This window comes from Dendrobates tinctorius, unplaced genomic scaffold (assembly GCF_039654945.1).
Source record: "Dendrobates tinctorius isolate UK_male_01 unplaced genomic scaffold, ASM3965494v1 ptg000211l, whole genome shotgun sequence".
NCBI classification, from domain to species: Eukaryota; Metazoa; Chordata; class Amphibia; order Anura; family Dendrobatidae; genus Dendrobates; species Dendrobates tinctorius.
The window spans coordinates 28,962,489-28,985,980 of NW_027361878.1; the positions used below are offsets into that span (position 1 = coordinate 28,962,489).

Consider the following 23,492-nt stretch of genomic DNA (forward strand, 5'->3'; position numbering starts at 1 on the left):
GTTTGGGCACACGTCAGGGCTTGGAAGGGAGGGAGCACCGTTTGACTTTTTGAACGCAAAATTGGCTGGAATCAATGGTTGCACCATGTCGCGTTTGGCGACCCCCTGATGTGCCTAAACAGTGGAAACCCCTCAATTCTAACTCCAACCCTAACCGCAACACACCCCTAACCACAGCCCTAACCCTAACACATCCCTAACCACAAGCCTAACCCTAATTCCAACGCTAACCCTAATTCCAACCCTAACCCTCTTTCCAATCCTAACCCTAACCCTCTTTCCAACTCTAACCCTAACCCTCTTTCCAACCCTAACCCTCTTTCCAACCCTAACCCTCTTTCCAACCCTAACCCTCTTTCCAACCCTAACCCTCTTTTCAACCCTAACCCTAACCCTCTTTTCAACCCTAACCCTCTTTTCAACCCTAACCCTAATGGAAAAATAAAAATAAAAATATTTTCTTTATTTTATTAGTTCTGCCTACCTATGGGGGTGATAATCGGGGGGTTTATTTACTTTTTCTTTCATTTTGATCACTGTGAGAGTGATCAAAATGAAAGAATGGAATCTGCAGCCGGCAGATTCGGGCGGGCGCACTGCGCATGCGCCCGCCATTTTCTAAGATGGCGGCGCCCATGAACCGGACCCGCCGGACACCGGGAGCGACAGGGGGACTTAGAAGGTGCCGGGGGAGGTGAGAGTGGGTGAGGGGGGGATCGGAAGCTGGCGGGGAGCGGAGGGAATGGGAGGGGGGCAGATGATGACAGCGGCGGCAGATCGCCGCTGTCATTCAGTTGCGGGGGGGGGCGATCGCCGGTGGGGGGTGTGGAATCGGTGTCTCCAGCCATGTCCGATGCTACAGCAGCATCGGCCATGGCTGGATTGTAATATTTCATCAATTTTCATTGATGAAATATTACTATCGCTCTGATTGGCTGTTAAAAGTGAAACAGCCAATCAGAGCGATCGTAGCCACGTGGGGGCGAAGCCACGCCCCCTGTGGCGAAGAACAAAGCCCCCTGTATCTGCGGGTCGGGTGACCTTTCAGTGACCTAGGTCACCCGACCCGCAGGGGGGCTTTAAAGTCATGACGCCACATAGGTGTCATGGGTCGTTCTGACACGACTTTTCATGACGCCTACGTGGCGTCAAAGGTCGTGAAGGGGTTAAAGAGGGTCACAGAAGTCAGACCCTGGCCAAAATCAAGAATTAGTGGCACTGTCCCTGCAAACCATAATTAAAAATAAATAAAATAAATAAAATTAAATGGCTCAAACCTCCACAGAATGAGATCCCAACAAGAGCCAGACTCAGGCACATGGGGAGAGAGATCTTCAAGTGCTCCCACTCTGCAGCATTATCACCTGTCCACACCGCACCTGGGTAACGACAGGAAAGTTCTCCTGTAACCATCAGATGTCCAGTGTACCAGAGCAGCCCCGGTTTTTACCGTTACTCTTACCATAACGCTGTGACCCTGCAAAGAAGGCTCGGGTCAAGACGAACGGTCTCTCCTTCCCACCGGAACGATGGATCAAACCCTCGGCGGTGGCTTTGTGCTATACGTATAGAATAGCAGAAGGTTGGATCTAGACCACATACCATACACCATATACACATACGATGCAGTACTCACCACATACAGCCCATAAAGGTTGTGAACCTCTCGGTGCTCCCAGCCACCCCAATGTACGGCATCTTTGTGCATAGTCACTTCAGGGCCGTTGAATACAGACGGTTCGTTCATATCGTTCCAAACAAAAAGGTTATCCATAGATCCCTGACGAGGAAACAAGAACATAAGCAATGGCACAAAATAAAGACCGAAGAACAATTGGCAGCACTTCACCTCATACTGGTCATAGGAGAACATACTGGACCACCAGGCTCGCATGTCTGGATTGGTGAAGTCGGGATAGGCGGCAGAACCTGCAAAGGAAGAGCGTAAGAAAACACGGCAGCCCGAGACGTGACCGCAGTCTGCGATGGATCAGACCTACCTGGCCAGCACCATCCCTCGTAGTCACTCCCGTCTTTGGATTTAATATAGAAATTTCGAGACCGGATCTCGCTATGAATCCGATAAGCGCTGTCTATTTTTATGTGAGGATCAACAATCGCCACCATCTGCAATACAGGAAAAGAGCAATATAAAAACAAATGCTACACCAAGTCAAAAAACTGATCCTCTACTATAGAAGAAAGGACTGAAGAGAGGGTGCTTTTTTTTTTTTTTAAAGTTTGAGTTTTTTCCTTTGTAACGCGGAAAACCCGTCACTAGGCTAAAGTTTGATACAAGAAAAACACAAAACTACTTTATAAAGCGATTTTCCATTTTGAAAAACCTGTCCCAAGTTGCAGATTTTTTTTTCTTCTTTCAAAAAAACAAAACAAAAAGGTGCGCTTTACTCACCCTCCTCGGGTCCAAGAAAGCCTATGCACCGAGTGAGTTATAGTCAGCAGCACCGACCTGCTGTCAACTTGAGCAAAGCAGCAGCTGAGCTCAATTATTGTCTGCAGTGCTGTCGACGTGATGTCAGCGCTGCAGACAGTAAGAAACCAATAGCAGCGGAAGAGACTCCGTGAACTCACGGAGGGCTAGTAAAATAGTTTTTTTTTTTTTTTTAAGTTTTTTCTTTTTTTAAAGGCAAAACTGCATCCCGGGGCCCAGAGAGTTTCCGAAAGTGGACAACCCCCTCTTTTAAAAGAATTCTGAACTCCTGCTCTGCTACAGGAACAGAAAAACAAAAATTTCTATCAAATGACAAATACAAACGGCACCAGACAAGTAAATAATGGTGTTAGCGGGGGTCAGTCATTACTGGAGGTGTCGACACTGTGCCATCTCTTTGGATAAATATGAAGGCTGTCCCGCCAATGCAGACGTCAGCGGAGCCTTATGCAGTCTTGATGCAAGCTGACCATCTTACCTTCCTGCGCTTCGCTTTCAATCCAGTCAGCATATTTTTGGGAGTGGGGAACTTGTGAGGGTCCCAGGTGAAATATCTCTTTCCATCAGCATGCTCAATATCTAACCAGATGACATCGTAAGGCATATCGTGCTCGTCAAAGCCGGCATCCACATTACGCACATCCTCCTCGTCGTTGTAATTCCATCGGCACTGGTGGTAGCCCAAGGAGAAGTATGGGGGCAGAGCCTGGGTGCCTGTAAAAGGGTGGAGAGAAAGAAACATTTAGCAAAGATGATCATTTTTCAGTTTCCTGGTGATGTTCCTGAAATCAACATATGCAATCTGGGATGCTAAAGTGGTTGGTAAGATGAGGAATATTCGAGGTTGCGTTGCTCCTCCTGTAATCACCAGGGTGTACAATAATGATAGTTGCCCATGGTCAGCAGATGATACAGCTGCCTGGTACCGGGGTGTGCTGCTGAAATATAGTATGGATTAACTGGTGTAATGTCAGCAGGACGCTACTAGAACTGCAGAACATCAGCTGTGATCAGGGATTTGTAAGTTTTACTAAGAGCAGTAAAAGTTGGTCTATTAAGACAAGAAGCTGCTGCTCTAAGGGGACAAAAGCAGTGAGCAGTCTTGTTACCTTTTATATAAATATCACTGCCTCCTGCATGTTTGCACTTAGCCCTTTTCAAATGATACCCAGAAGCCTCCATGCTGTGCCAGTCAATGCACTAGTTGCCCATGCACCACAGTATACAATATAAGCTTATCCATCTCCCAAACAAAGCTCTCCTCAGTGCTGCACCATCCCACATCTTAGCCCTCCTTGTGTTCTCCTTTTCTAATGATACAAGACTAACATCTCCAAAATCTGTTCTCACTCTAATCTCCAAGACGTTTCTCGTGCTGCACCATTTCTCTGGAATGCACTACCCAAGACAGTCAGATTATTTCTGTGTCCACAGTTTTAGTCGTGACCTGAAAACACATTTTTAGGCAAGCATCTTATGAATCTAACTGGTTCTGCACTTCCGTCCTACATTCTTGCTCAGAATTCAATCACCTATTCCAGCATCCTCCGTGCATTCAGAGGCATATGATATCTGGACATATACAGATACCAGCTGATGATCGGTTCGTGCAGCTGTGCATGAATACCTGGACCGCACACCACAAGTACTTTGTGTCATCTCTATTTTCTTGTGTATTGGAAGCTCTTTGGCATCAGCCCCGCACTCCTTTTGATAAAACAAAAAAAAACACAACAGACCTATCACCTTGGAAATTGCCATATCCCTGCAGACATAGGGTTAATCTGCAGGTAATTAGCATTACAATGTTGCCCGTCCACCTTATAGAAAGTGCAGCTATAGGGAGAAAAGGAACTTATTTCCTCCCAGGAGCCACAGGCTTTGTCATGCACGGAGCAGCTACAGTCATCGCTTAGTATACTGTGCGGCACAGGTTTGCACAACCCGGCACATTGACAGCTCGCTCTGCACATATGCCAATCAACGTGGGGAGCACGATGTATCACAAAGAAGAATTGCTAGATACCTGTCAGACTGGCATACTGCTTAAAGATATCGCTCGGTGAAGGCCCAAGTAAAATGAACACATCGATGATCCCACTCTCCGACATCCAGCGCACATCCGTCTGTGGTGTCTCATCACCTCCTTGCATGTACTGCAACATCTTCCCCAGAAGAGTCTGCCGGGAATACAAGCATATTAACAACCAGCCATCCCCCCGATGTGTCATTCATCGCTTTCAGACCCACGTTGCCCTCACCTTGCCAGCTGTGTTGGAGCTGATGTCAACCCAGGTCTCAGCAGCATTGAGCCAAAATATACCTAATGTGCGCTGAACATTGTGAGCTAGCAAGAGGGGCACGGCGCCATACAAAGCCATGGTGTTGTACAGCTCATACTGAAAGACGTCCAGGTTATAGAGCCGATAAGGATCTGTGCTCCTACAAGGACAAAAACAGTCATTTCTAATGTGATCACAGACGCAGAGAAAAGGGGCAAGAGGGCAACAGAGAGAAAGACCACCACCATGATTTTAAGAGACAGCCCCTATAGTATGCTTCCATGACCTCAGTGTGGGGTTTTTAAGGTGAGGATGGGCATGATATATTGAGAACAGAAGATATTGAGGGTCCACAATTATGGGACATCAGTAAGCGAGGTGACGACGGAATTAATGTAATGAGAATCAGAAAGAAGTGCACAAGATCTCCTCACTCTGTTGTCCGTAGTCGGAGGTTGTCCGCGTGTTCTGGAATCCCGTAAACATGTTCAAATCCCGGTAAAGAGAAATCAAGACCCACAGAAGAAGGACCTGCAACAAATGAACACGTTACACCCGAGTCACATTTTGGCTGGTTTCAAAGTGTCCAACACTGACGGTCCGAGCACGGCCTATGAGGTCCGGACCCTCAGCTGGACTCCTGACTCTGACTTAATAGTTTCACATGAGGCTGATGAGTTTGGGTCAGATGAGCTGTGACCGGTACAGACGTCGCAGTACTCGGACCACAAATGTTGTGTTGAGGGAGGGCTAAATTAACCCTTCACGGCTGACCAGGTGATTTCCAAATTAATTCACAGGATGTTGCTAGCAACTGAGAATGACCACACGGAGATGTGTCTCTGTATGGGAGGATCAAAGCAGACCACTAATCCCGTTTATTGAATCTCACATTACATAGCATTCTGCTTAATTATGCAAAGAATACAGCTACCAATAGAATCGTAATACATTTAAGCCAATAGTATTGCAAGAAAATCGGAATATGTCCCTAGCTGCGTGACGTAGAAAACAGAACAATAGCACATTCTTTTAGGGTCTCATATCTTGTACAAGCTGGAACAGTCTGGTTTCATAACAACCGTGAACTTTCATCTAGTTAAGTTACAAAATTTAACTCGTAAACAAAATGGCGTCGCAAGCACAAAAATGGATCCCGGAGAACAAGATGTCCCGTACATCTGAATACTGTACTTCACAATTGTATGAAACATCCATATCTGTGAAAGTAATGTGAAGATAACAACACCGCTCCAGGACCCAGTAATCGTAAAATCCATTTTGTTAATCTCATTGGGGTACACAGAACCATGGGATAGTCTGCTGCCACCTAGAGGCTGACACTATCATTGCATTTAAATAAAACTTGCTCCTCCCCAGCAGACTATACCTCACCTGCTGGACTCAGGCTTCCACAATCTTTGCAGTCTCAGTTGAAGGCAAAGTCTGTCTCAGACCTGTCTTCGGTTAAGGGCCTGTTACACTAAGCGATATCGCTAGCAATATCACTATAACGTCCCTGGTTTTTGTGACTTAGCAGCGATATCGCTATGTGTGATACTTACCTCCGACCGCTCCCCGCTGGTTATTGCTGATCGCGCGAGAACGTCCTGCACCGTTTCTCATCGTCAGCTTTGTGCTGGGCTTCCTGTGGCGCCGACGAGCGACGCATGGACGCGGGCGGGAGGACGTCAGGATCGCCTCGTCTAACAGGTAAGTAACGACCCCCGACCGCTGCTATGTCGCTGGCGAGATCTGCCTGTGTGGCAGCTCATTAGCGACCACTTAGCGATGCACCAGCGATCCTGACCGCGTCATATCGCTGGTGCATCGCTAAGTGTGACAGTACCTTTAGGCGCTAATCATTTTGCTTGTGTGTTTCAGATGGATGTCTCTGGGTAACAGCGATCATAGATGGTTTCACCCACTTAACGACGGAGAGTACAGGCTGCAATTGTTCAGTCCGTATTCTCTGACGTCGTGTGGTCAGACTAATGTACCTTGAGACAGTCGGTAGTAAGGTACTGGGATGGAAGTCCATATGCTAACTAGCTCTTGTCTGCTGCCCCACATATCACCTGTTTGGATGGAGAAGATTAAGGATCCAAATCTTCAGGACAGGCGTAACGCTGTTGTGAGCCTTTTCTTACCTTCTCCTCCCTGGTTCCGCACTCTTATACGCCTCTATTTCTTTGCTTGGGGTGGTAGACAGTCCTGTTGCAGGGGCCAAGTGCTGCTGCTGGCTGTTTTACTTGCCCATCGGAGCGCCCCTTGGTTTTATCTGGTCGGGGTTAAACAGGTTGCTGGGCTGGAGTGGGGCCTTGCCGCATAGCTGCTCTTCTCTCTCTGCCGGTAGCAGGCCAGACCCTGTTGGTGTGGATCCATAGAGAACGACGCCTGAAGGAATACACAGGCAGTCGCGCAGCAAAAGCAAGGTCCCACTTCAGACCACTGACCTTTTTAACCCTGACCAGACAAGGAGCGCTGAGAAAAGCAAGTAGGACAGCCAGCAGCAGCACCTGGCCTCTGCAACAGGACCGTCCCTTCATTCCTCCTAAGCCGTAAAGCCTCTAGTAAGCACCACCCCAAGGACAGGAATAGAGAGTGGGGAACAGGGGGAACGAGAGGGTTATATTTACCTGTCCAGAAGATCCGTATCCCTTTAATTTCAGTTCCGCACTATTTGGGGTGGTAGGCAAGAGGTAGTTGGCTTACGGACCTCCATCCCAGTACCTGACTACCATACTGTCTCACGGTACGTTGGTCTGGCCCCACCGATGCAAGTAGACACGTACTGAACAATTACAGCCTGTACGCTCTGTCGCTACATGGGTGAAACAGTGCACAATTACACTTTTCTACCCTGAGACATCCATCTGAAACACCCAAGCAAAATGGTTAGCGCCTGCCTAACCTAAGACAGACCGTGCCTAAAAGGGACACTACAAAAACTGAGGAAGCCTGACTCCAGCAGGTGAGGTATAGTCTGCTGGGGAGGAGAGTTTATCTACATGAAAAAATATCGTCAGCCTCCAGGTGGCACCAGACTATCCTGTGTACCCCAATAAGTCGAACGAGACATACGAAATTCACTCCAAGAGGTGCATTATTTATTGGGGTTTTCCAGGTCCCTAGCATTTTAAAAGAAAAATATGGTGGGAGAAAAAAAAAAAGTAACATACACAGAGGTCTTGATTTTTTTTTTTTTTTTTAAATCTTTAATGGGACATGCCTTGGAGTCTTGGCCTTCAAGGGAACCCTGAAGGTAGGAATGCCTGCACAATGCCCACATGCTGAGATGTCCAGCAGTCCTATCATGTGTCATGCCAGACTAGTTTGGGGTAAGAGATAACCCTCCAACCTAGTCCTGCCACATCTCATATGGCGTTGTGCAGAATGAAAGAAGCAAAGTTTGTCTGCAACATAAGAAAGTATAGTCACTACAGTGGTGGATGGAAACAATCAGGGGACCTGATAACTCTTGTGGCGGGAAGCTGTCTCATGGCAGACAGCATTGGCGTATTCACAGGGTATGCCGTTAACGAAAAGATGCCCAACACGGAGCTAAGCACCCACCTCCTATAATTGGTGCCTCGGCCGCAGTGACAGGAGAGATAGCTGCACCCAGGAGCAGCATTCTCCATTTACCACTGTGGTCGGCTTATACGCCAACCTCCCCGTCTCTTAATGTGATCAGACCGCACCAGCTCAATATGTTATTATACAGAGGATGGTTTGTGATTTCTTAGAGCAACCAGGGCATCTCCTACTAAGCTCGCCAGAACCTCCGATTTTGGGGATGGCTTAGAAACTGGTTCTTGACTCGTCTGAGGACATTTTATGGGCACATGTGAACTGTAATGTCGAGAGGAAACTTCATGGATTTGCCCTCCATTATTGAGCTGGGATCTCCATTTGCAGTCACCACAGTCCTTACCATTTGGTTTACTGTCCGTGTGAGTTTTAAAGGTTTCTTCCCATGTTCCTGGCTCATCCTCCTCTTCCTGGCCAAAAATAAAAAATATAGGAAGTGTTATTACATGGACTAACCAGATCACTGCCCAAAAGGGGTCCTGCAACACGTCTATCACTGCAAGGCAACTGTCTGATGCCCGGCACGGCAGGTATCGCGCCAATCTGAGATGCGTATGGTACCCGCCAGGCATCTAAATGTTGGCCATCTTGGCCGGCGTAAGACAGGAAAATGAACGCCACTTGCACAATCCTCCTTAGAATCACTGTGCCCGAATATCAGACGCACATTAGCATTCTGTCTATTATTCCCCTCCCTTGTACATTATCCCATAAAAATATCAGTCATCCCCCTTTCTCACCTTCTTGCTCTCCTCTTCCTTTGCCACTTCCTCCTCTCCTTGGTTTTCATCATCACTTCCAGTGGGTTCATCCGTCTTCTCAGAATCACTACAAGCCGAACAAAGACGAGGGGTGAGGAGTGACGCTTCCAGGAGGATGGGACATAGAGAAACAGAGGCAAGGTAGAGAGGAGGGAGAGGGTTAGAAGATGAAGAGGGCACGTGATGATGAAGGGGCGTGACGTCTAAGGCTATGTGTAATGGGTTACTGCCGTCATCCTCTGCCGCTCGGTCGTGAAGCTCTCTATCGGACCACCCCCGGGTTAGCCCCCCCTTAGTGAGAATTTGGGTAAAAAATGACTACATTCGTTAGATCTTTGTTAGATCCGGTTTGATCAACCAAAACTAACGTTAGATCACCCCTACAAAATGAGATATTTACGATCTTTTCCAGGGGGGGCTAACCCGTAGCTAGCCCCCCCAACTATGAAATTTGCCATTTTTTGGATGGATTCTGATAGATATTCGTTAGATCCGGTTTGATCAGCAAAAATTAGCGTTAGATCTCCTTTCGTTTCCGAGATATTGGGGGTGTCAGGTGGGGGGTTAGCCCCCCCTATTTGAAATTTGCCATTTTTTGGATGGATTCTGATAGATATTCGTTAGATCCGGTTTGATCAGCAAAAATTAACGTTAGATCTCCTTTCGTTCCCGAGATATTGGGGGTGTCAGGTGGGGGGTTAGGTACGGGTTAGCCCCCCCTAATTTGAAATTTGCCGTTTTTTGGATGGATTCTGATAGATATTCGTTAGATCCGGTTTGATCAGCAAAAATTAACGTTAGATCTCCTTTCGTTCCCGAGATATTGGGGGTGTCAGGTGGGGGGTTAGGTACGGGTTAGCCCCCCTAATTTGAAATTTGCCGTTTTTTGGATGGATTCTGATAGATATTCGTTAGATCCGGTTTGATCAGCAAAAATTAACATTAGATCTCCTTTTGTTCCCGAGATATTGGGGGTGTCAGGTGGGAGGTTAGGTACGGGTTAGCCCCCCCTAATTTGAAATTTGCCGTTTTTTGGATGGATTCTGATAGATATTCGTTAGATCCGGTTTGATCAGCAAAAATTAACGTTAGATCTCCTTTCGTTCCCGAGATATTGGGGGTGTCAGGTGGGGGGTTAGGTACGGGTTAGCCCCCCCTAATTTGAAATTTGCCGTTTTTTGGATGGATTCTGATAGATATTCGTTAGATCCGGTTTGATCAGCAAAAATTAACGTTAGATCTCCTTTCGTTCCCGAGATATTGGGGGTGTCAGGTGGGGGGTTAGGTACGGGTTAGCCCCCCCTAATTTGAAATTTACCATTTTTTGGATGGATTCTGATAGATATTCGTTAGATCCGGTTTGATCAGCAAAAATTAACGTTAGATCTCCTTTCGTTCCCGAAATATTGGGGGTGTCAGGTGGGGGGGTTAGGTACGGGTTAGCCCCCCTAATTTGAAATTTGCCGTTTTTTGGATGGATTCTGATAGATATTCGTTAGATCCGGTTTGATCAGCAAAAATTAACGTTAGATCTCCTTTCGTTCCCGAGATATTTCCGATCATTTTCTGGGGAGGGCTAACCCGTAGCTGTCTGAATGCAAAATCCTACAGAGACAAGTAGCGGCTTGGAAAATTCATTGTGGCGGTCTAGACTAGAAATAGGAAAAGCAAATGACCCCAGTAACAGCAAACGTCGCATGTGACCACTGGATATAAGGCCTCTTTCACATGATCTTAGTTTTGTCGTGTAATAAGCTGTTTTTCACGCATGTGTATTTCACGATGAAATGTACCCATTGAAACCGATGCGTTTATTCTCATATGCGTTATTTTCATGCATACGCAAATGCGTGTAAAAAAAAAATAACAATTACAGGATGTTCTATTCTGTAGCATATTACACGATTAGCCCATTAATACAAATCACTGGGCTGCGTGAAATATGATGGGAAATGCGCAGTGACAACGCTGCATTTTTAACGCACGCAATACGCATATGATCATGTGACAGAGGCCTAAAGGTAACATAACCACTAGTGCGGTCTGCAGAGCGCCTGTGTATCTAGTTTCTGCCTATCTATGGTCACTGTATAGGAGTAATATTGGTCTTTGCATGGTGTTTTATTCAGTCACAGTATGGCAGTATTGTTTCATTACTACGTTTGTGTAACTCTCATCAGAGTGGGGGCAAGTAGGAAATCTTGGGTGCGTTCCCACAGTTTTTTCCCAGAACTTAACCCCTGGTAGTAGCTGATCTGTAATCCAATGTGAGCATGTGATGTATGGTGCTGAAGGGGTTCCCCGGGATTTCCCCAGGCTGCAGAACGCTGGTGGGGTGACGTCACCCTGCCAGCGGGAAAGCTCAGGGAATCCTTACAGTGCCACAACAGAGGGATGCCGGTGAGCAGTGCTCCCCTGCACATCGTCCTCCCGCTTCGCTGCAGTGGCACCGGTACTCATGGCCTCCCTTGCTGTCGGCTACCTGTGGGTCTTGTACTGCAGGGCTTGTCTGTGGTTCCCTGGCGTTTCCCCAGCATAGGAAACTGGAGGGGCGACGTCACCCCGCCAGCAGGAGACACCAAGGAACCCCTGCAGTACCACATTCAGAGTTTAATTCCGGCTCAGAGAAAACAGGTGTCATATTTAAGCAGTGTGAACTTAGCCTACGTCAGCAGATAAACATTGATATGCGTCTATGACTTATCAAAAGTTACCTGAAAGCTAAATACAGGGCAGGAAAAGCAACAGGTGGCATAGCGGCGGAACAGAGGAACGCAGCATGATGGAGCCGATCACATACTCATCAGCTCCCTAAGCACTGCATGATGCCACTGAAAACCACATGTGGAAAAACCAGGTGGGGCAATGGCTTGAAAACCCACTTAGCTCCTTTTACATTTGCATGTAGTTTTATCAACACAATGTATCAACTTTTGAGTGATTTTGATCCCACCCTCTGTTTGACCCTGTGTGTGACCCTTTGGATGTTCAGCTTCACTTCAGTCATAAGAGCAGGCAGCGAAACACATCCTCGTACAAGTGTGATCACTAAATGTGAAGGTCGGTATTGATTTCCTACGTATGGCATATTTCTATGCAGGAAGGTCTGATCTGCTGTGTGTAATCTGTGCATGAGTGTGTGTATGGATCTGCTGGTCAGTGTGTGCAGATATGATGGCGGCAGGAGAATGGATGTACAGAGCTGTGTGTTGCGAAATTTAATCCCACTTTAAGCACATAAGTGCACAATAGGAAAATGTGCCAAGTAGCTGCCACCAGTCCTTTACTTCAAGCCTCCCCATTACGTTATTTGTGTTGGCCAATTTATTCATATATAGGATATTAGTCATTCACACGAGTGTTGAATGCTTCACTGAAATGCTGAGAACTGGCAGCAGAGCTGGGCTAGTGACCACATGACCAGCCTAGTCGTGCTATTAGATAGCTGGCATGCGCCTAGTTCTGGGCGCTGCAGCACCCAGACGGCACCTCGGAGTGGAGCGCCACTGGTGTCATTATTCTGTGTGTCTGCAGGACAATACAGGCCTGCTGACAGCTGCATAGGGTAGCATTAGGTGGAAGATTCCCTTTAAGCACACCAACATATATAAATCCAAAAGAAAAGCATGATGCCCATTAAAGAGGCACTCACAGACCACTAAAGAGGCATTCCCAGACTGATGGGTGTGCAGAGGCATGCAGTCTGAGGCAGCTAATTATCTTATCTGTCTCCTCCTCCAGCTTCTGTGTTTAGATGGCGGACATCATCCAGTATACTTGAGGAACTCCCCTGCTGTGGCACTGTTCTCTTCCATGCAGGCTCATGTGCAGATTGCAAGTACACGAGAGTGTGCCAGATGTCAGCGATCCAACCACCTCCAGCTCATGAACCAGAGGAGAAGGGGCCAGAGAAATGAAACTGCATTGAAAATTATTAATTCTCTGAGGGGCAGACGACAGGCCGTGCTCTGACCATCAGTGAATGACGACAAGAATAAGGCTGCTAGCAGCATTTTCTCCCCACTACTTTCCCACCCAGTCTTACGATGACATGACGGGACGGTGAAGTAGTGGGGAAACAAAAAATTGTAATGATAGTCCGATTCAAAGTGAATGGGACCGTCACCTCACCTTTTTTTCTTTCCTGCCATGATGGCAGTCATTGATGGGGAAAAATTGTGAGCATGGACAAAGCCTTAAAGAGTACCTGAACCTTTACTCTGCATTCTGTCATGCTGTGGCTGATGCCCACAGCATGACAGAAAACGGTGTGCAGCTGCAGCTGTGCCCGAGGCCTCCTGCAGCCCGCAGTGCTGCTGCAAATGCAACGTCCCCCCTCCTACCGCCACCAGAGCCAGGAATCGCTTGACTGATCTGGCAAAATGCTAAATGAGTCAAGGTCCTTGCGCCGGGGGCAGGCCAGGAGTGGCTGCGATGCGGTCACTTCCTGGAATGAAGGCCACGCCCCCTGCAACATCACATGATGCAGCAGACTGCTGCGTCACGTGACGTTGGCTCTTGGCCCATTCAATGGCTGTGGGTGGGTGGGCTTCAGCGGCAGTGGCGTTATGCCTAAAGACCTGGTTCATCACCAGATCATTGAAGGTTTCCACTCACCAGATTCGGCAGGGGTAGGGGGCCCCCGGCCGGTGCAGCGGCATTGGTGGACATGTCCCGCCGCACTGCCGCACATACCTTACTGTCATGCTGTGGCCCGCAGCCACAGCATGACAGAATTAAAAAAATAAATAAAAAAAAGGTGCCGGTACCCTTTAAACAAAATCTATTTTTTGATGACAGTTCAACTTTACAATGAAATTCCAACCAAAACACTGAGATGTCCATGGTGTATTGGCAATTAAGTAGGATCACTTTCCATGTTACATGCAGTAATGTTTATTTGAAACTATTATTATTTATTTCTATAGCGCCATTAATTCCATGGTGCTGTACATGAGAAGGGGGGTTACATACAAAGTTATAGATATCGTTAACAGTAAACAGATTTACAATGACAGACTGGTACAGAGGGGAGAGGACCCTGTCCTTGCGGACTTACATTCTACGGGATAGTGGGGAAGAGACAGAAGGTCAGGGGTGCAGCAGCTCTGGTGGTGGTGAGGCGGCAGCGGTGGTGAGGCGGCAGAATGGTTATTGCAGGCTGTAAGCTTTCCTGAAAAGATGGGTTTTCAGGTTCTGTTTGAAGGATCCGAGGGTGGTGGATTCTGGAAATATTTTTGAGTTGCAGGCGACAGGAGGTGGCAAGAGATTGGACGTGCGGTTTGAAGGACAGGGCAGAGTCGAGAGTTACTCCAAGGCAGCAGATTTCAGATGTGGGAGAGAGCGTGATGCTGTTACCATAATAGATAGATCGGGTAGGGAAGATACATGAGGTGGAGGAAAGATAATGAGTTCAGTTTTGTCTACGTTGAGTTTTAGGAAGCGAGAGGTGAAAAATGAGGATATGGCTGATAGACACTCTGGGATTCTGGACAGCAGGAAGGTGACATCTGGGTCAGAGAGGTAGATCTGAATGTCATCTGCATACAGGTGGTACTGGAAGCCATGGGACTTTATGAGTTATCCTAGGCCAAGAGTATAGATAGAAAAAAGTAGGGGCCCCAGGACAGAGCCTTGGGGGACTCCAACAGAGAGGGGGCGGGATGAGTAGGTATTGTGGGAGTGGGAGACGTTGAATGTGCGGTCAGAAAGGTATGAGAAAATCCAGGATAGGGCGAGGTCTTTGATGCCAAAGGAAGAAAGAATCTATAGCAGGAGGCAGTGGTCAACTGTGTCAAAGGCAGAGGACAGGTCAAGAAGGAGGAGGATGGAGAATTGTCCGTTAGCTTTGGCTGTTAGTAAGTCATTAGTAATTTTGGTCAGGGCAGTTTCAGTGGAGTGGTGGGGGGTGGAAGCCAGATTGCATGATGTCAAGGTGGGAGTTAGATGAGAGGTGGGAGGAAAGTTGAGCATGGACATGCTATTCAAGGAGTTTGGAAGCAAATGGGAGCAGTGATATGGGGCGATAGCTGTGCATAGCAGTTGGGTCAAGGTTTGATTTTTTGAGGATGGGTGTTACGGTGGCATGTTTGAAGGCAGAGGGGAAGGTACCAGAAGTTAGGGATAGGTTGAAGAGATGGGTTAGGGCTGGAATGATCATGTTAGTGAGGTTGGGGAGCAGATGGGAAGGGATGGGGTCAAGTGCACAGGTGGTGAGGCGTGATTTGGAAAGGAGATGAGTAAGCTCTCCTTCAGTGATGTTGGAGAGGGAGGTTATTAGGGAGGGGCAGAGGTCTGGTATGTGGAGCGGTTGGGGTGGTGGAACTGTGAAGGTTTGCCTTATTTGGTCAATCTTGTTTTTGAAGTAGGTGGCAAAGTCCTCAGCAGAGATATGGGGAGTTGGAGGTGGCAGTGGTGTGCGGAGGAGAGAGTTGAATGTGCTGAACAGTTGTTTTGGGTTGTGGGATAGTGAAGATACAAGGCTTGTTAAATAGGTCTGTTTAGCAGAGGTGATGGCTGATTTAAAGGCAAGTGTAGCTTGTTTGAAAGCAGTGAAGTCGTCTGGCAGGCGTGTTTTCTTCCAACGCCACTCTGCCACCCTGGATGCTTGTCGAAGTTTTTTGGTGAGGTTGTTGTGCCAGGGTTGCCTATTGGTTTGTCGCACTTTAACATGCATGAGAGGAGCGACTGAGTCTATGGCTGATGTGAGGGTGGCATAACACTAACTAGACATATACCTTTTAATATCTTATTAGTGACAAGAAAAAAACATACTAGCTTATCCATTTAATTGTTTTCCTATTTTTGTTTTTAGATGCCACGAAAACCCTCTATTGATAGTCAGACATTAAAAAACACATTAAAATCTTATCCTGGCATTTTCAATGCTAATGGAGAGTTAAAGTCAGCCTCTGATCCTATCTGGAGGGAAGTATGTTCTCACCCCTCCTTGCAGAAATATAGCTCCTTGATGGAAGAATCAGAAACTTCCCAGGCTATATTTAAACCCAAACAGATACATGACTATGTATTTCAAAATAGGTATGATCTGCAGACGTTCTTACGTATGGAACATAACATCTTGCCTCAATCAAAAGATACAGAAATTAAGGAGTTGTGGCCTGACACAAGCACATCTGATGAAAACTCTTCAGAGGAACACTCTTCAGAGGGTGGCTTTGTGCGCACACAGGGACGAGAACCAACACTTCTATGGCATGTATTAATCCCTTATGACCAATACTTAGAGATCAAGCCCAAAACAGTGTTCTATAATGAGGGTGACAGCAAAAAGAGGCGCAGGGTGCTCAAAAAACACGCATGGACTTCTATTATAACAGAGGTTCTTTATAAACAGCATGGACTCCCATGTGCCTTCTCCTTTAGGAGGATCAAAGTTCGTATGGGTGAAGACAAAGCAAGAAAGTTCTTAACTGCAAATGGGCATTGCACAGAGTGCAAAGCAGCAGTGTATATTTCTGCAGAAGAGGAACCTAATCTGGGAAACCCTTTAATTCTTCATGTTCGAGCCCCTGACACAAGACCCATACCACACTCCAAAAAAAATCAGTTGACAGGTGAGAAGAGAAGGAAACTTGGAGAAGAAATGTTAAAAACTTTACCCTCCAATTGGAGACGAGAAACAATTGATTCCGAAATAGCATTTGGAGAAAAGGAACCACCAACCATACCATCACTAAGAATTTGTCAAGATGCTAGGCAAGAAGCTATGGATAGGATGTTTGGTACACCAAAGTTGAAAGATCCAGTTTTATCACTGTCTCAGATGAAGAGTACTCATAAGTATGCAGGAGATATTCATACTATCTCATATGATGGTTTTTTTGTTCATTATTGGTCAAAGGAACAAATATATATTTTTAAGAAGTATTGTTCAAAGCATTGCTTCCCTCGCATTCAAGTAGATGCCACAGGGAGTTTGGTATTAAAAATAAAAAGAGAAAATAAATTGTCTGCTCATATTTTTTTATATGAGATTGTTATTAACTTTGAGAATACACAAATGAGTGTATCTCAAATGTTGAGTGAAATTCAAGATACTCCAACTATAACTTTTTGGCTGGAAAAATGGATAAAGGATGTGCAGAAATTGCCTAAAGAATGTGTCTGTGACTTTTCTCATGCATTACTTGGTGCATTGTCACGAGCTCTAAATGACTGTAGCCTTAACACATACTTGAGGACTTGCTTGTTCCTCCTACTTGGCAATAAAAGTGAAAAACCGAAATGCTATGTACGAGGAGATGTTGCCCACCTGATTAAAACTGTATGTCGGTGGAAGTGCTTTCCAAAAAATGCAAAACTTGTGAGGAAGTTCTATATACGATGTGTTGGACTTCTGGTCAAGTGTGAATCATTTGACATTCTTAAACAGCTTGTTCTCAGTACCTTTATTCTTTGTGTATCTGAGACAACAGGTAACATCAGTGATCGTGAAACATCAAAATATAAAACATCAAAGGCATACCTTTGCCATTGCATTGAGACTGGGAATTTGAGAATTATTGATGAGTATCTGGAGAATTGTCAGGAGACTGAAATACTCAGTGATGAAAATGAAAAGAACTATAGTGAGCCACTGTCAGGATGGCTAAATGACATTGTGCAAGAAGCAGAAACTGCAAGTCTAGAACAAGGGGAACAGCCAAACCCTTACTTCTGTCCAGATTTTTCTAGTTCACCTTCTGAAGTATTTTCCTATTTGGACATCTGTGATGCAACCAGTTTTTAAATCACCAAATAAAACAGCCTCTTCTGCATCAGTTGAGGGAGATTTTGGCCTTTTGAAGAACTCCATTCTTCAGCATATTCAAACTCCAATGCGAGTTGACAAATTTGTTGCATTGCATTTAAGTGCTCTGTGTGGGCGCTCAAAAATGGCAGCTGCTGTACATGTCACAGAAAGTAACAGTTTAGTAACATTGCAAAAGGAAGAGGTCATCGATGAATCTGCCATAGACAAACATGGGCAGCAGGAAAAAAGTAATGAAAAAGAAGTTGTTAGTGAACACATAAAGAAACTGACAGACACTCTCCTGCCTCTTCAACAATTTATGAAAGAAACAAGTGTTTTAGAAAGTAGGAACACGGAACAGAGTGTGGTAGAGCTTAGGGAAGAAGAATGTTGGCGGGGTAAAACCAACTCTCAATTGAAAATTGTACATACTCCCATAGCACAAAATGAAGGTGATAACAAATCGTTGAAGTCCAAGGATTTACTTTCCCCACTGAACATACCTTTCAAGAAGAGACCAACATATTTAACGCCGTATCCAAATATATGTCAAATAATTGATGATCCTTGTTCACGAAAACTTTTAGGTATCCTGCGCAATGGGAATCTCTTGAACACCATTAATATAAATAATAACGTGTATAAGGTCAATAATACTTGCCCATTTGACTCTTTGCTTCATAGTTTGTCAACCATGTTTGTTGATTATGACTCATACAGAAACTTCATAACTAACTCAGAAAACCCATTTTTGGGTGTTGTTAAGTATTTTGTGGAATTTGGGGCAAATCAAAACATGTACAGAAAGAGAGCTCAGTTGATACAGGAAAATTACACAAGCCACACACTTCTAGGTGGAATTACGAGTTTGGATGCAGAAGATTACATTGGCCATACAGTAGAATTGTTTTTAAAAGACATCCCCAGTTCAACAGAAATATCTACATGTCAAAATGTCACATGTAAAAACAACAAAGAACGATGCAATATCTTTTGGCCAATCAACACTAATGATGTAAAACATGGTTTTGAGCGTGCTATGCAAATTTCATCTAAGGTCATTAATAAACCATGTACACCCAACTGCAGCCAACGTACTACGATTATCTACAAACCAGGACCACATCTTATAATAGAGCCACGTGTTGGTTTACCGAGAAAGCAACGAATCTCTGAATTCCCCACTCAAGTGATCATATCAGATATACGTTATACATTAGGAGCCATTATAATGCATGTTCAAGGAAACCACTACATTTCATATCGTAGAAGAAAGGACAGTTGTTGGGAAGTTTACGACGACATGAGCTACTCTGTAAAAACGGTAGACCCACATAAACTATGTGGAAATGCAGAAGTTGTAATATATGTTAAAATGTAGCTTTTCCTGTTTACAGGTATAACAAATGAGTAAAGACAATCGCTCTTTAAAGAGTAGCTAAACTTTTAAGCAAGTTTACCTCTATTGTCTCCTCGGGCCTTGTTGTTATGACATTACTTAGTCCTGCAGCAGTACAGCGCTCCTGACCGCTGCATCGCACTCTGTCTCCCCAATGTCCACCAGATATTTCCTCTTGCTGGTGACTACATATGGAGTCACCCAAGATTGCACCAGAACTGATCAGAGCCTTCCTTTCCTTATTGCGAATCAGATTTCACAGGAAAAGGAAGCCTCCGATTGGGGCTGATGCCATCTTGGGTGACTACACATGTAGACACTTGCCAGAGAAAATATTGGGTGGATGTCGGGGAGACAGAGCAGGTGTGAATGGCAAGAACCATGGCTGATACCACAGTGTAGGAACACAAAACTGGCAGGACTAAGGTAAGTTAGAATGAGGGTGGGGAAGCCAATTGATTTAAACTGGTTTGAAAGTTTAGCTATTCTTTAAAACACTTCTTGTAAAGCTAAGGCTGGGGGTCAGGGGGGTTTCATTCAGCTCCTCTGTCAAAAATAAGAGGCTGAATACAACAAAACAAAGACTTTTGCTTCCCCGATAACTTGAATAAGGATACAAGCCTTCTGAACTGCTCGTACTAGAAATGTTAAGGCTGCTTTAAAATAGGGGGGTAAAAAAAAGGCCTGCATGTAGGAAGAAAAAAAAGTGCTAATATTTTGAGCACTAGCAGTTCAGTAAGTTACTGTCCCCGTTCCAGCAAACAGGGAAGCAAACTATTATATTTGGTTCTGTCCAGCCTCTCCTTTGGACAGAGAAGCTGAATATAACTATACGTTGTCCTTGTGAACTCAGCCTACGCTAAGTGCATTTACAGACCATTTTCATATACTGTAACTGAAACCAAACTAGATTTCAAAATTAGTTATATGTCAAAAGCAACAAGTAAAAAAAAAAAAAAAGAGGACTATCTTTTAATTCTCAAAGAGTAACTAAACTTTTCTATTTCATAAGTGGGCAGGGAGGGGGCATATATATTTACTTCTATATAGATGCAGGGTCTACAGATTCTGAAAGTGCCCCCAAGTTACACCGCCAACCATCCTCCGGATTTTTATTTCTTCAGCCGACTGGCTTAATCAGCCTGACTGACAAAAGGGAGAAAAGGGGAGAGCAATGTGACCGTGGTCCTAATTGGCTGGTTGCTGTTAGAGCTAGCAGCCAGCCAATCAGGAGTTTGGCCACAGTGCTAGCCATGTCCGTGATATCATGCAGATCATGGAAGAAAAGGAAATCTAGTGGACAGCTGTGGAAATTGTAAGGGGAAATTTGAAGGCACTTACAAGAGTCTTTAGACTCTGCATATAAATACAGTACAGGTTAGTATGCAAATCTCAGTGGCTTTCACTGCCACACTGTACCAACCAAGAAGAAACAAAAAAAATGTAAATTTGCATGGATTTCTACAGACAATACATGTAATACAAGTAATAACCCTCACATACCCCCATGTTAAGCAATAATGCCCCCAAAGTCAGTAATGTTGCCTTCGTTTTGCTCTCCTGTGTGTCCCGAGTCCCACTCCTCACCACCTGCTGCACAGCAATATGGCTTACATGGCAGCAGGAGCGAGTGGCTGCATGGAGCTCATCACCTACAGGAGGGCTGCTGCTGTCTGAGCTGATCCGACATCTGCAGTCTGGGTCCGGACGCTTAGGAGGCAGTGACACAGCAGCGCTTGCCAAGCTCCTCACAGGCTGAGCACAGCTACAGCCTCTACTAGGAGCTAAGCCGGCCTCGGAGGAGCGCTCTGACCGCCACACACTTCTTTCTATCCAAAGACTGTTCCTCCATTCCTAAGTAGGGTTTTTGTATGAGTGGAGAAAAACTATAAGGGAAATGGAGATAAATTTATTCAAATATGTTTAATCATAGGATACCAATAATAATTTACAATACATATTCACGAAAGATGTAGGCTGTATCTAAAGAATAGAAGGACTGAAAATTCCCATGAGTGCCAAATAACTCAAACAAAGGAAAGAAGAAGAAGAACAGTAACGCCCCGGTGTTGGGGTGATAGTGTTCTTTCTTTTGTTTGAGTTACTTTGCACTCATGGGAATTTTCAGTCCTTCTCTTCTTTAGATACAGCCTACATCTTTCGTGAATATTTATTGTAAATTATTATTGGTATTCTATGAGATTAAACATTTGAATAAATTTATATCGAGTCACATTAGTAATTTTCTTTGTTTTTTGTATAATTCAAACACCGATAACTCAGGAACTTCGTCTAGATGTTAAAATGTACATGTTATATTTATATTACAGGGATTTACAGTCCTAAACTTTCAGGTTTTCACTGTTTAAATATCTATTTCTGTAAGGTATTACTTTTACTTGTGTTTTTGTACTAATAAGATTTATTTTTTTGATAATTAAATTGATTAAAAATGAGACCACATGAGGAGTTTTTGTTTAGTCTATGTACAGGCTTTTTTAACCCCTTGACGACCGCCCATTGACTTTTGCCAACGGGGCTAGCCGGGCCTTATTCATCCGCCATAGAGTTTTCACGTCGGGCGGGGAATGGCAGCCCCAGCTAGCCCCATCGGCAATCGCGGGATCCCAGCTGTCCTACTGTCAGCTGGGATCCCAACCCCCAAAAATTAAATATTTTAATATTTATTCCACACGGTAAACACCATAAAAAATAAAAAAAGCCTTAATTTCTATTTTTTTCACTGTTTGAGTCACAAAAAAAGGCATAAAACGCGATTAAAAAATCGGATATACTCCAAAATGGTCCGAATAAGAACTACAACTCTTCCCGCAAAAAATGAGGCATCCCACAGCTCCGTAGTCAGACAAATAAAAGCGCCACGGGGCTGCGCATGCGGCGAGACCAAATCCTCTCCAATTATTTAAAAAAAAACATTTTACTTTTTAAAAGTAGTAAAAAGAAAAAAAATTACATAAATTTGGTTTCGGTGTGTCCGACCTGACACGGAGAATAAAGATATTCTGCTATTTTTACCGCACTGGAAACTAACTAAAAATAAAACTCAAAAAACATTAGCGTAATTAATTTTTTTTTAAATTTTGCCTCTCCTAAAAAATAAATAAAAGTTATACAAAACATTATATGCACTCCGAAGTGGTGCCAAGGAAAAATACAACTTGCTAGCTATGCAAAAAACAAGCCACCTGTACTTTGAAATTTGCCGATTTTTAAATGGATTCTGATAGATATTCGTTAGATCCGTTTGAGCAGCGGCGACTTCGACGGGGGCCAGTTGTGGGCAGCATCAGGACTTCACTGGCGATGTGTCATGGCGAGGAAGGGGGACATTGTGCTGCGATGATTGCGAAGAGGCGAGCCTGTAGGCATCATGGGGGACGAGAATGACTGACTCGCTGACCGAACTTTCAGATTGTCCCACTCACTCACCACCTCCTCACTTCACTCTCTCTCTGTTGGTCTCCCCCAATTGGACCCCTCCTCTTCTCCATCTACACCTCAGGACCGCTGCTAAAACGGATCTAACGAATATCTATCAGAATCCATCCAAAAAACGGCAAATTTCAAATTAGGGGGGGCTAACCCGTACCTAACCCCCACCTGACACCCCCAATATCTCGGGAACGAAAGGAGATCTAACGTTAATTTTTGCTGATCAAACCGGATCTAACGAATATCTATCAGAATCCATCCAAAAAACGGCAAATTTCAAATTAGGGGGGGCTAACCCGTACCTAACCCCCCACCTGACACCCCCAATATCTCGGGAACGAAAGGAGATCTAACGTTAATTTTTGCTGATCAAACCGGATCTAACGAATATCTATCAGAATCCATCCAAAAAACGGCAAATTTCAAATTAGGGGGGGCTAACCCGTACCTAACCCCCCACCTGACACCCCCAATATCTCGGGAACGAAAGGAGATCTAACGTTAATTTTTGCTGATCAAACCGGATCTAACGAATATCTATCAGAATCCATCCAAAAAACGGCAAATTTCAAATTAGGGGGGGCTAACCCGTACCTAACCCCCCACCTGACACCCCCAATATCTCGGGAACGAAAGGAGATCTAACGTTAATTTTTGCTGATCAAACCGGATCTAACGAATATCTATCAGAATCCATCAAAAAAACGGTAAATTTCAAATTAGGGGGGGCTAACCCGTACCTAACCCCCCACCTGACACCCCCAATATCTCGGGAACGAAAGGAGATCTAACGTTA

The 23,492-nt window shown here is 45.0% G+C and overlaps 1 protein-coding gene across 2 annotated transcripts in view; it reads right to left on the reverse strand.

Annotated features, from left to right (window-relative positions):
• LOC141058415 (neutral alpha-glucosidase AB-like) overlaps window positions 1–23,492 on the reverse strand; it is a 48,524-nt gene that overhangs the window by 20,580 nt on the left and 4,452 nt on the right. For both annotated transcript variants that reach the window (XM_073554664.1, XM_073554663.1), the window contains 11 exons: window positions 9,069–9,156; window positions 8,672–8,738; window positions 5,169–5,265; window positions 4,714–4,894; window positions 4,479–4,632; window positions 2,931–3,166; window positions 2,001–2,127; window positions 1,850–1,929; window positions 1,637–1,780; window positions 1,463–1,559; window positions 1,278–1,379 (listed from right to left, as the gene is read on the reverse strand). In XM_073554664.1, the coding sequence (XP_073410765.1) occupies window positions 1,278–1,379; window positions 1,463–1,559; window positions 1,637–1,780; window positions 1,850–1,929; window positions 2,001–2,127; window positions 2,931–3,166; window positions 4,479–4,632; window positions 4,714–4,894; window positions 5,169–5,265; window positions 8,672–8,738; window positions 9,069–9,156 (1,373 nt within the window). The remainder of the gene's footprint in view (window positions 1–1,277; window positions 1,380–1,462; window positions 1,560–1,636; window positions 1,781–1,849; window positions 1,930–2,000; window positions 2,128–2,930; window positions 3,167–4,478; window positions 4,633–4,713; window positions 4,895–5,168; window positions 5,266–8,671; window positions 8,739–9,068; window positions 9,157–23,492) is intronic.